Here is a 14,165-nt window from a genome sequence, read left to right on the forward strand (position 1 = left end):
GTCTGATGTTATGCTCAACAGGAAGAAGGTAACCAGATACTAAACCCTGATTACTCCCTTAAGGGGATTAAGGGGAACTGACCTCACCTCCTGACCTCAACCGTTACTTCCCCTAGTCCACAGATGTCCATCTGTCTCCCCTATCTCAACCGTTGCTCTACTCCCTTCCCCCAACCCATTCCAACACATTCCACAGCTATCTGTCTTTCTACAGAGGCTCAGTCTCTTTCTCCTTTGATTCTATGTTTCTTCCCTATCATTTATTTAATATCTCAATGTTCAAAATGTCGAATCCAACAGTAGCATCCCCAGAAGTGTTCTATTATTTTTTGACAATACATCTGTTTACATCATTAAAACGTTATGTATGTGTTATGAATGACCAAAGGTGTCTGAATTTATAGTAAGTACAGCGTCATATGATACAATGCATTTATGTATGTGCTATACATGACAAAAGTGGTCTGACTTTAACTGTTAGGGAGTTGCAGCAATGAGACAAGATCGTAATCACGAAATTGGGGAGAAAAAGGGGGTGAAATTTACTTTAAAAATAAAACAATAATAAATGGGTTGATGGATGTGCAAAGTTTGCATTTGTGTGTGTCAGAACCAAGATTATTTGTAGTCCAACCTGGGACTTCCGCACCAGCTATTCCTCTTCTGTCCCCATGATGGGGACAAAGACCTGACTGGGCCAAGCACCGTGCTTGTTTTTGTTGTGTGCATGTTTGCGTACTGAGGAACATGTAACTTGGTTCCAGAAGAAAGAAACTTTCAATGTCTTTAGGTTGGGGGCTTTCATCAAGGTAAGTGTTTCTTTAGGTTGGGGGCTTTCATCAAGGTAAGTGTTTCTTTATGTTGGGGGCTTTCATCAAGGTAAGTATTTCTTGCTGTAACGTTGTCCCCAGGTTATTGCACAAACAGCACATATAAGCCTGGGATAGCAACCATTCAATTTGGCCTTAGTGGGAGTGACCATAGAATTCTATAGGAGTGACCTTACCGAGTAAAGTATTTGTCATCATCACTACTTAACGCAGTCAAAAAGTCATAAATAATGCTAAACCCTGCCCATTTACACAATTTATCTAATTAAAATGTCATTTTAAACCTAACCCTAACTAATGACGGCCAAGTTTAATGTGTTGGTCCACCAGAGACCATCTGAGAATGAGATTAGGTGTAATGTAACTAACATGACTTCACTTTACAGCATATTCCAATCCTTCAACCCAACTAGCACCCGTTATATAACCCATGTTTAGATCATATTAGACCGTGCTTTATGTCACATTTGACATTGGTGATTGTCACACAGTTATGCCACATTTAAAAACCATTTATAAAACCTGACATACGGTTATAGATGCTTTGTAAAACATTTATGTTGTGCTTATGAAGGCTTTATGAAGCCTTTTGTTTATTAATGTGTTATCACTGTGCTTCTTCTAATAGCTGAACCAAATGACCTGGATTGAAGTTGAGATTACATAATAATTACATGGTGCAAATGCTCAATGCCATTCAAGATTCTGTGTAGATTATTACAGTAATTGTGAAAATATGCACAGACCTACGACGACCTACGCATCGTATCTTTAACATCTTGCACGCGTTATATGATTACATAAGAAGAAATGTATAGTTACAGTTACCTGAAAATGTGGCCATGGATGTGTTACTCATTTTAAGGTTGAATGTTATCTTCTTATGGCTGCAATCCCGTTAACGGGATCGATATGACAACAGCCAGTGAAAGTGCAGGGCGCCAAATTCAAACAACAGAAATCTCATAATTAAAATTCCTCAAACATACATGTATTTTATACCATTTTAAAGGTAATCTTGTTGTTAATCCCACCAGTGTCCGATTTCAAATAGGCTGTACAGCGAACGCACCACAAACGATTATGTTAGATCACCACCAACTCACAGAAAAATTCTGCCATTTTTCCAGCCAAAGAGAGGAGTCACAAAAAGCACAAATAGAGATAAAATTAATCACTAACCTTTGATGATCTTCATCAGATGACACTCATAGGACTTCATGTTACACAATACATATATGTCTTGTTCGATTAAGTTCATATTTATATCCAAAAACATTACATTACATTAGCGCCATGTTCAGAAATGCCTCCAAAATATCAGGAGAAATTGCAGAGAGCCACGTCAAATAACATAAATACTCATCATAAACTTTGATGAAAGATACATGTTTTACTTAGAATTAAAGATACACTTGTTCTTAATGCAACCGCTGTGTCAGATTTCAAAAGCTTTACGCCAAAACACAATATTCAATCATCTGAAAACAGCGTTCAGCCACAAAAGCAAGCCATACAGTTACCCGCCATATTGTGCAGTCAACAAAACTCATAAAAAGCATTATAAATCTTCACTTACCTTTGCTGATCTTCGTCGGAATAAACTCCCAGGACTCCCACTTCCACAAGAAATGTTCGTTTGGTTCGGTAATGTCCATCATTTTTGTCCAAATAGCTATTTTCGTTAGCGTGTTTGGTAAACAAATCCAACGTCAGGAAGCACGTTCACTAAAAGCTGACGAAATGTCCAAAAGTTCCGTAACAGTCCGTAGAAACATGTCAAACAATGTATTGAATCAATCTTTAGAATGTTTTTAACATAAATCTTGAATAATGTTCCAACCGGAGAATTACATTTACTTCATGTGAGCGATGGAACAGAGCTCCCTCTCATGTGAACGCGCATGGTGAAAGCATGGTCAGGTCATGGCAGACCTGACTAATTCCCCTCTCATTCGGCCCCCCTTCACAGTAGAGGCATCAGACAAGGTTCTACAGACTGTTGACATCTAGTGGAAGCCGTAGGAAGTGCAAACTCATCCATATCTCGCTGTGATTTAAATAGGATCTTGGTTGAAAATCGACCAGCCTCAGACATAATTCAAACAGTTTTAGAAACTTCAGAGTGTTTTCTATCCAATACTAATAATAATATGCATATATTAGCAACTATGACTGAGGAGCAGGCCGTTTACTCTGGGCACCTCTGTGCACCTTTCATCCAAGCTACTCAATACTGCCCCTGCAGCCATAAGAAGATATTATATTAGTTTGTAAGATAGCCTTAACTTTAGGCTATTTACTGTATTACAAAAGTAATCTTGAATTGTGTTTGTTTGACAACGCCACCAAATAATCCATATTTAAAGGAGATGTATCAACTGCTTGGATTGTTCCATCTGAGCCACTGGCTTAATACCATTCTTTAACTTTTATTTTTCGTTGAGTTGGAGATGTGAATTCAACATACAGTATAATTTGTTAACTTGTCAACAAGTTAATAGGCTATTTATTGTATTTCAAAAGTGATATTTAATGGTGTTCGACTATCAACACAACCAAATATCAACGTTTGAAGGAGATGCATCTTCTGCTTGGATAGTTCGATCTGTGCCACTGACAAATAAAACATTGTTATGTTATGTTGGATTCACATCTCCATCTCAACCAAAAATCTAAGTTAAATAATAGGACTAAATTAAAATAAACTTTATTTAAAGTGCCTTTAAAGTTTGATTTGATCTGATTTAGTCCTATTCTTTAACTTTGATTTTGGTTGGGATGGAGACTTGAATCTACCATATAAATTATTAATTTGTAGACAAACTGGAATTAAAGCCAGACTAAGTCAGTGGCACAGATGAAACTATCCAAGCAGAAGATGCCTCAAAAATACAATTCAATATCACTAAAAATAATTGTATTTGAAATTACCCAGAGCTTGAAACCCTACGTTTATTGTATTGTCTGTTTTTAGTTGAATCCTGGGTTGAATTGAAACAAAAGCTGTTGATGACTATGGTCACTTTTCACATCTTCCATTGATTAAATATTTTCTCACTTTTGCCCCACACTGAGGCTATAGGACTGTATCCTATTGCTGCTTTGATGACTTATGATTGGCCAACAACAACAAGCTACACGCACCACTCTCGTGAAAAGCAAAGAGCAGCAGCATAAATTATGCAATTTCTCTACCTCTCTCTCTAATGCAGCAGTCATGTTCGGATCTGTATGGGACCTTCTGGACAAGTCAATTGAAATTACACATACCCAAGACCCATAGAAATAATATAAGATCCGACCCAGACCTGTGACATCATTTAGCATTCTGGATCCGGACCCGCTCGGGTCCGGATTCAGACGCTGGGATTCACAATGAATCACAAAAAAAGTTGTTTGACTCTGGCTCGGTGCATTCAGTTTCTGGGTCTCGTTCTGGACTCGGTTTTGAATCATGCGTTTTCTGGCTCTGTCTGGCACGGTTTCAGCTGGGGCACTCAGTGCCTTTTCACTTGTGCCTGCGGTTATTGGGTCTTATGGCCTCTATGATAGCTGTGGTAACTCTGGGACTTCTGTTGATGTCTGTTTCAGCGCTGGGTGATTGCTACGTGTCTGGACGAACTGAGCCACTGCCATTGGTTGCTCAAGTTATCCCCGTCGTGCCTAAGGGGATTGACTCCTTCAAGAGAACCGCGACTGCTGTTGCAAAGGGTTGTCATGGGCCTAAGGGCATTGACTCCTTCAAGAGAACCGCGACTGCTGTTGCAAGGGGTTGTCATGGGCCGGGTTGTGTCTCGCAGGGTGATCATGACAGACACATCCTTACTGGGATGGGGAGCGCTATGTGTGGGCTACTCAGAAAGAAAAAGGGGGAGGATTTGGTCAACAGAGCAAAGGGTGCTGCATGTGTTGGTAAGGTGTGGTGGAATTATTGTAATCAAAAGGAGAGACTTTTAGTACAGCAATCAAACTTTATTATTTATTAGTGCAGTAATGGAGCTGGTCGGTAATCACCCCTGGAGGTGATCACTGAGAACTCAACCAGCTGGTTTGAGACACAGCATTTTATAGCAAAGTCCATCCTCTTGGATGTTCATGACAAACAACTGCCATTGGGTCACAAGGTCAAAATTTGTATGAAAGATACTTATAATTCACAGCAGACAGTATCTCATGGTGCAGGCAGAGACCAGGGTCTGGCCCTGGAGTCATCTCCCTGTCGCTCAAGGTGACATATATTTTTAGATCTCTCAAAGTGGGTGCGGATCTATCAATCAATCAAATGCATTTATAAAGCAATTTTTACATCAGCCAATGTCACAAAGTGCTATACAGAAACCCAGCCTACAACACCAAACAGCAATCAATGCTGTTTACGGGCTGCTATGCATTTTGTTGCTCACCTTACTTTGCTACCTGACAACTTTATGGTTTTTACGTTTTTCCCACTCAACTTTTTTTCATTCAACTTTTTCACTCCGGACGCTTTATCTGGACGTGGTTCGTCAGGACCTCCACCAGCCGAAGCTAAGTAGTAACATTAACATGATGCATTCTAATTGCCGTCGCTGTACTCATAATATACAGGAGAACAATCGCCTTACGGTGAGGATAGCTGTGCTGCAAGCCCAGCTTCAGACGCAATCGTTAGGCAAGGAAATTTCAGTATAGGAAAGGATAAAACAGTGTCTGTGCCACCAGTAAGTACCAGATAGTAGTATAAATCCCCTCGCACGGTCCCAGCAGCCAGACAACTTTCTCATGGCTTCTGGAGGGAAATGCTGTAGGAATGCTCAACCGGTGTCGCTCATTCAGCAGACAGAAAATTTCAACCGGTTATCCCCATTAAGCAGCGAGTCGGAGTCAGAGGCCGAGCCTTCTCTGGACTCTACTTCTCCCGTTACGCGGTCTGAGACGCCGAAGCCTCCCACCATTAGCTCTGACAAATTGAAAACCCTAGTCATTGGCGACTCCATTACCTGCAGTATTAGACTTAAAACGAATCATCCAGCGATCATACACTGTTTACCAGGGGGCAGGGCTACCGACGTTAAGGCTAATCTGAAGATGGTGCTGGCTAAAGCTAAAACTGGTGAGTGTAGAGAGTATAGGGATATTGTTATCCACGTTGGCACCAACGATGTTAGGATGAAACAGTCAGAGGTCACCAAGTGCAACATAGCTTCAGCGTGTAAATCAGCTAGAAAGATGTTGGCATCGAGTAATTGTCTCTGGCCCCCTCCCAATTCGGGGGAGTGATGAGCTCTCACAACTCAATCTCAAACTCAATGTTTTCTGCCCCTCCGAAAAGATAGAATTTGTAGATAATTGGCCCTCTTTCTGGGACTCACCCACAAACAGGACCAAGCCTGCTCTCATCTTATCTACGAACATAGACAGGGCTCTAACTCCCCTAGCTCCACAATGAAATAGGGTGCAGGCCAGGCAGCAGGCTGTTAGCCAGCCTGACAGCTTAGTAGAGTCTGCCACTAGCACAGTCAGTGTAGTCAGCTCAGCTATCCCCATTGAGACCATGTCTGTGCCTCGACCTAGGTGGGGCAAAACTAAACATGGCGGTGTTCACCTTAGCATTCTCACTAGAATAAAGACCTCCTCCATTCCTGCCATTACCTCACATCTAAAAATAGGGCTACTTAATGTTAGATCCCTCATTTCCAAGGCAGTTAATAATCTTGATGTGATTGGCCTGACAAACATGGCTTAAGCCTGATGAATTTACTGTGTTAAATGAGGCCTCACATCCTGGTTACACTAGTGACTAGTTACACTACACTAGTGACCATATCCCCCGCGCATCCCGCAAAGGCAGAGGTGTTGCTAACATCTACGATAGCAGATTTCAATTTACAAAAAAAAAACGTCGTTTTCGTCTTTTGAGCTTCTAGTCATGAAATTTATGCAGGCTACTCAATCACTTTATATAGCTACTGTTTACAGGCCTCCTGGGCCATATACAGCGTTCTTCACTGAGTTCCCTGAATTCCTATCGGACCTTGTAGTCACAGCAGACAATATTCAAATTTTTGGTGACTTTAATATTCACATGGAAAAGTCCACAGACCCACTCCAAAAGGCTTTCGGTGCCATCATCGACTCAGTGGGTTTTGTCCAACATATCTCCGGACCTACTCACTGCCAGTCATACTCTGGACTTAGTTTTGTCCTATGGAATAAATATTGTGGATCTTAATGTTTTTCCACATAATCCTGGACTATCGGACCACCATCTTTTAACGTTTGCAATCGCAACATATACTCTGCTCAGACCCCAACCAAGGATCATCAAAACTCGTGCTATAAATTCTCGGACAACCCAAAGATTCCTTGATGCCCTTCCAGACTCCCTCTGCCTACCCAAGGACGTCAGAGGACAAAAATCAGTTAACCACCTAACTGAGGAACTCAATTTAACCTTGCGCAATACCCTAGATGCAGTTGCACCCCTAAAAACGAAAAACATTTGTCATAAGAAACTAGCTCCCTGGTATACAGAAAATACCCGAGCTCTGAAGCAAGCTTCCAGAAAATTGGAACGGAAATGGCGCCACACCAAACTGGAAGTCTTCCGACTAGCTTGGGTAGACAGTACCGTGCAGTATCGAAGAGCCCTCACTGCTGCTCGATCATCCTATTTTTCCAACTTAATTGAGGAAAATAAGAACAATCCAACATTTCTTTTAGATACTGTCGCAAAGCTAACTAAAAAGCAACATTCCCCATTCATGAACTTCTTTGAAGAAAAGATCATGATCATTAGAAAGCAAATTACAGACTCCTCTTTAAATCTGCGTATTCCTCCAAAGCTCAGTTGTCCTGAGTCTGCACAACTCTGCCAGGACCTAGGATCAAGGGAGACACTCAAGTATTTTAGTACTATATATCTTGACACAATGATGAAAATAATCATGGCCTCTAAACCTTCAAGCTGCATACTGCACCATATTCCAACTAAACTACTGAAAGAGCTGCTTCCTGTGCTTGGCCCTCCTATGTTGAACATAATAAACGTCTCTCTATCCACCGGATGTGTACCAAATTCACTAAAAGTGGCAGTAGTAAAGCATCTCTTCAAAAAGCCAAACCTTGACCCAGAAAATATTTAAAAAACTATCGGCCTATATCGAATCTCCCATTCCTCTCAATTTTTTGTGAAAAAGCTGTTGCGCAGCAACTCACTGCCCTCCTGAAGACAAACATTATTTTGGAGAGATTGGAAACCCAAATTGGTCGACACGGAGAAGTTCTGGCCTGGTTTAGAGCTTATCTGTCGGAAAGATATCAGTTTTTCTCTGTGGATGGTTTGTCCTCTGACAAATCAACTGTAAATGTCGGTGTTCCTCAAGGTTCCGTTTTAGGACCACTATTGTTTTCACTATATATTTTGCCTCTTGGGGATGTCATTCGAAAACACAATGTTAACGTTCACTGCTTTGCGGATTACACACAGCTGTACATTTCGATGAAACATGGTGAAGCCCCAAAATTGCCCTCGCTTGAAGCCTGTGTTTCAGACATAAGGAAGTGGATGGCTGCAAACTTTCTACTTTTAAACTCGGACAATAGAGAGATGCTTGTTCTAGGTCCTAAGAAACAAAGAGATCTTCTGTTGAATCTGACAATTAATCTTGATGGTCGATGAAGCTGTGAAGGACCTCGTCGTTACTCAGGACCCTGATCTCTCTTTTGACGAACATATCAAGACAGCTTTTTTCCATCTACGTAACATCGCAAAAATCTGAAGTTTTCGGTCCAAAAATGATGCAGAAATATGTATCCATGCTTTTGTCACTTCTAGGTTAGACTACTGCAATGATCTACTTTCCGGCTACCCGGATAAAGCACTAAAAAAACTAAACACTAAACACGGCTGCTAGAATCCTGACTGAATCCTAGAATTTTTTTTTTTTATCATATTACTCCAGTGCTAGCCTCCCTACACTGGCTTCCTGTTAAGGCAAGGGCTGATTTCAAGCTTTTACTGCTAACCTACAAAGCATTACATGTGCTTGCTCCTACCTATCTTTCCGATTTGGTCCTGCCATACATACCTACACGTACGCTACGGTCACAAGACGCAGGCCTCCTAATTGTCCCTATAATTTCTAAGCAAACAGCTGGAGGCAGGGCTAACTACTATAGAGCTCCATTTTTATGGAATGGTCTGCCTACCCATGTGAGAGACGCAGACTTGGTCTCAGTCTTTATTGAAGACTCATCTCTTCAGTAGGTCCTATGATTGAGTGTAGTCTGGCCCAGGAGTGCGAAGGTGAACGGAAAGGCTCTGGAGCAACGAACCGTCCTTGCTGTCTCTGCCTGGCCGGTTCCCCTCTCTCCACTGGGATTCTCTGCCTCTAACCCTATTACAGTGGCTGAGTCACTGGCTTGCTGGTGCTCTTCCATGCCGTCCCTAGGAGGGGTGCGTCACTTGAGTGGGTTGAGTCACTGACGTGGTCATCCTGTCTGGGTTGACGCTCCCCCTTGGGTTGTGCCGTGGCGGAGATCTTTGTGGGCTATACTCGGCCTCGTCTCAGGTTGGTGGTTGAAGATATCCCTCTAGTGGTGTAGGGGCTGTGCTTTGGCAAAGTGGGTGGGGTTATATCCTGCCTGTTTGGCCCTGTCCGGGGGATCATCGGATGGGGCCACAGTGTCTCCTGACCCCTCCTGTCTCTGCCTCCAGTATTTATGATGCAGTAGTTTATGTGTCGGGGGGCTAGGGTCAGTCTGTTATATCTGGAGTATTTCTCCTGTCTTATCCGGTGTCCTGTGTGAACTTAAGTATGCTCTCTCTAATTCTCTCTTTCTTTCTCTCTCTCGGAGGACCTGAGCCCTAGGACCATGCCTCAGGACTACCTGGCATGATGACTCCTTGCTGTCCCCAGTCCACCTGGCCTTGCTGCTGCTTCAGTTTCAACTGTTCTACCTGCGGCTATGGAACCCTGACCTGTTCACCGGACGTGCTACCTTTCCCAGACCTGCTGTTTTCAACTCACTAGAAACAGCAGGAGCGGTAGAGATATTCTCAATGATCGGCTATGAAAAGCCAACTGACATTTACTCCTGAGGTGCTGACCTGTTGCACCCTGGACAACTACTGTGATTATTATTATTATTTGACCATGCTGGTCCTTTATGAACATTTGAACATCTCGCCCATGTTCTGTTATAATCTCCACCGCACGAACCCTGTGGAGTTCAGCGTCATCGGGATCTATTGTCCCAGGCGCACGGGAGGATTTGGCACCCATGACTGCAGATATGGGATCTGTGGGTTTGGCCCATGAAAGGTTGAATTTGACGGCTAGGGATTTACTCTCAAATGTGATTACGACTATACAGTCGGCGCTTGCTCCCTCTACGAGAGGGTTATATACACACAGTTGAAGTCGGAAGTTTACATACACCTTAGCCAAATACATTTAAACTCAGTTTTTCACAATTCCTGACATTTAATCCTAGTAACAATTCCCTATCTTAGGTCAGTTAGGATCACCAATATATTTTAAGAATGTGAAATGTCAGAATAATAGTAGAGAGAATGATTTATTTTACTTCTTTCATCACATTCCCAGTGGGTCAGAAGTATACATACACTCAATTAGTATTTGGTAGCGTTGCTTTTAAATTGTTTAACTTGGGTCAAACATTTCAGGGAGCCTTCCACAAGCTTCCCACAATAAGTTGGGTGAATTTTGGCCCATTCCTCCTGACAGAGCTGGTGTAACTGAGTCAGGTTTGTGGGCCTCCTTGCTTGCACAAGCTTTTTCAGTTCTGCCAACAAATTTTCTATGGGATTGAGGTCAGGGCTTTGTGATGGCAAATCCAATACCTTGACCAATACCTTGACTGTTGTCCTTAAGCCATTTTGCCACAACTTTGGAAGTATGCTTGGGGTCATTGTCCATTTGGAAGACCCATTTGCGACCAAGCTTTAACTTCCTGACTTATGTCTTGAGATGTTGCTTCAATATATCCACATACTTTCCCTTCCTCATGATGCCATCTATTTTGTGAAGTGCACCAGTCCCTCCTGCAGCAAAGCACGCCCACAACATGATGCTGCCACCCCCATGCTTCATGGTTGGGATGGTATTCTTTGGCTTGCAAGCCTCCCCCTTTTTCCTCCAAACATAACGATGGTCATTATGGCCAAACAGTTCTATTTTTGTTTCATCAGACCAGAGGACATTTCTCCAAAAAGTATGATCTTTGTGCAGTTGTGTGCAGTTGCAAACCGTATTCTGGCTTTTTTATGGAGGTTTTCGAGCAGTGGCTTCTTCCTTGCTGAGCGGCCTTTCAGGTTATGTCGATATAGGACTCGTTTTACTGTGGATATAGATACTTTTGTACCTATTTCCTCCAGCATCTTCACAAGGTCCTTTGCTGTTGTTCTGGGATTGATTTGCACTTTTCGCACCAAAGTACGTTCATCTCTAGGAGACAGAACGCGTCTCCTTCCTGTGCGGTATGACGGCTGCGTAGTCCCATGGTGTTTATACTTGCGTACTATTGTTTGTACAGATGAGCGTGGTACCTTCAGGTGTTTGGATATTGCTCCCAAGGATGAACCAGACTTGTGGTCTACAATTCTGAGGTCTTGGCTGATTTCTTTTGATTTCTGTTATCTTTTTCCCATGATGTCAAGCAAAGTTTGAAGGTAGGAAGGTAGGCCTTGAAATACATCCACAGGTAAACCTCCAATTGACTCAAATGATGTCAATTAGCCTATCAGAAGCTTCTAACGCCATAACATAATTTTCTGGAATTTTCCAAGCTGTTTAAAGGCAGTCAACTCAGTGTATGTAAACTTCTAATTATAAGTGAAATAATCTGTCTGTAAACAATTGTTGGAAAAATGACTTGTCATGGACAAAGTAGATGTCCTAACCAACTTGCCAAAACTATAGTTTAACTAGAAATGTGTGGTGGTTGAAAAACTAGTTTTAATGACTCTAACCTTAGTGTATGAAAACTTCCGACTTCAACTGTAGCAAAGTTATCGTTATTCCCCGTGTTATTATTTTTCTATACTTTGACCTCTCCATTGTTGGGAAGTAAGTAAGCATTTCACTGTAAGGCTACACCTGTTTACAAAGCATGTGACAAATACAATGTGGACTGAATTGATTTGTCAGTACATATTTAATCCGACGTACTTTACTCCTATAAAAAGGTTGGATGGAAACCTGGTTACAGAGTCACTAAATTAGCCCAGTTAAAATGTTTTTAAATTGTTAAGTTAGTCTATCCAGCAATCAAAGTTTGTAGTAATCATAGCCGAATGAACGACCGGGCACGTGCCAAGGGGCCCTGACTTCCAGGGGGCCCCCATTAATTTTGTTAGTCACTCTCACTCAGATATCATTTACATGGCATAAATCATGGATACATTTTTAGAATTGTAGGGATTTAGATGTAAAACTAAAACATCTCCGCCCCACGGCAAAATGGGTAGAATTGCAGGAAATTCACTTTAAAACTAGGTGAAGTGCCCCCCAACCAAATGTCACCAAAAGGCATAAAACATAAGCTAGAGAAGTTTTAAATCGCATGATTTTGGCACTCAGTTTCAAGTTGTGGACTTGATGAAGGGACAGACCTGTTGAATCTGTGGAAAGGCTGATGGGGAAGTCAGACAGGAGTACGGAACACCCAGTGGCCTCCAGAGCCCAATCAGCTTTGCCCATTCCTGGGTGCTTCCTTCTGAGAGCTGCCGTGATGAGTCTGGTAAGTCTTAGCCTACCGCTTATGCTGCATTACAAATGTCCGTTCATTTAGTTAACATATTATTACTGTACCTCTCTATCTCAGAATGCCTCATGACGTTCGAGTCTGTGAAGCTGGAGAAGCAGGTGATTGTTGATGGCAAGGAGTCCAAATGCTTCTGTTAAGCCTGTCCTGCACTGTCTGCCTCCCAGTGAGGACCACCTACACAATTCCACTGCCTGCCAGTCAGTGAATCTAGAACGGACAACTGTTTTACTGAAGACACCATACTGTATGTGATGTATTCAATAAATACTGATTTCTTACTTTCTTTCCTTCCTATTACAGATTCCAACCTGAACCGCTCTGAAGGTCTGAGCAGCATCTATGATGAGTGTGGACCTGAGGGAGAAGGCAGAAGCCCATGTGGCCTGTTGCTCCTCTGAGCAGTGTGCTTAGAGCTCTGGTGGAGAAGATACTATGTAACCTTTCTAACAGAAAATACATAATTTCACATCAATGAGATCTTGACCATTCAAATTGTAATAAATCCAACTGTGCATTCAAAGATGGTCTCTGATACATTATAGCCCCCTAACAACAGCAATTTAATGGCAATCACTTTTCATGGTGAATTGTAAAATAAGAAATCAATGCAGAAAACACTTTCAAAGTGATATTTGCAGTTATAAAGTTAATCCGCCTCGCTGTGACTGTTCCGTGCGCTGCATCTACAACAATAAACACAATAGCCTTGAGCAATATTGTTTTGAGCAATATTGTTTTGTCATCGTCACAATCACTTCAAGGGGAAAGACACAGTTTAAATGTATTTATGAAATTGACAGAACTAATATATCTTATTGCCTTTGGTGTATCAGCAGCATCGAAATAAAAGTACATTCTAAGATGCTATCAAATATTTAAGGGGGAAACAATGTTGACCATGATAAATACATTACTCTGTCTGACAGAGTGCCTACGTATAAACATTCAACTTTATAAAACTACATGACCTTAACAAAAAGGTAATACAACAAAGACATTTGACATGAAATATATACAAAACGACATCTACAAACACCAACATTACATTAAAAACCAGACTAATTTGTCCCTGTCATTTACAATGAGCCACTCAGCAGCAAAGATATTACGGCTCTATCAAAACACAGACAGGGGCCTCGTCTGTCCGGGTCCTTTTTGTCTGGTTAAATTATATATTTTTATTTTATTAAGTTCTACAAACAAGAACTAAATATGTTTGGCGTTTCCATTTAAGTGTGTCTGACTACCTTTGATACTACACTTGATATTGAATGGTTTAAGAGCATGGATTGTCATGGGAAAAGACCAAGGTGTCTATCCCTGTGTTTAAATGGAGCCGTTTCTATCTCCCGTGAATGTGTATGCTCTGCGATTTGCTCCTCCATTCGTGTGTCGGAGCTGGGCAGGAACGTCACCATTGCGAAGGATGCTGGAGTCTTGCTTTGGGTGGTTTGTGCTCGGGCTGGAAAGAACATTTTACACAGCATTACAGCTTCATCCCCATCGAGAGGAAAGTCTTGAATTCTTGACATTATAGTTATTTAGCTAGCAGTTCCCCTA

The 14,165-nt window shown here is 41.8% G+C and overlaps 1 protein-coding gene and 1 pseudogene across 2 annotated transcripts in view; one reads left to right on the forward strand and one right to left on the reverse strand.

Moving 5' to 3' along the window:
* The first annotated feature begins 858 nt into the window (after positions 1–858).
* On the forward strand, positions 859–13,584 carry LOC111962950 (vitellogenin-like; annotated as a pseudogene).
* LOC111963164 (afadin- and alpha-actinin-binding protein) overlaps positions 13,483–14,165 on the reverse strand; it is a 39,061-nt gene continuing 38,378 nt past the window's right edge. For both annotated transcript variants that reach the window (XM_023986415.2, XM_023986414.2), the window contains exon 14: positions 13,483–14,067. In XM_023986415.2, the coding sequence (XP_023842183.1) occupies positions 13,932–14,067 (136 nt within the window). In that variant the 3' untranslated portion in view covers positions 13,483–13,931. The remainder of the gene's footprint in view (positions 14,068–14,165) is intronic.

The sequence above is a fragment of the Salvelinus sp. IW2-2015 genome, linkage group LG4q.2 (assembly GCF_002910315.2).
Source record: "Salvelinus sp. IW2-2015 linkage group LG4q.2, ASM291031v2, whole genome shotgun sequence".
NCBI classification, from domain to species: domain Eukaryota; kingdom Metazoa; phylum Chordata; class Actinopteri; order Salmoniformes; family Salmonidae; genus Salvelinus; species Salvelinus sp. IW2-2015.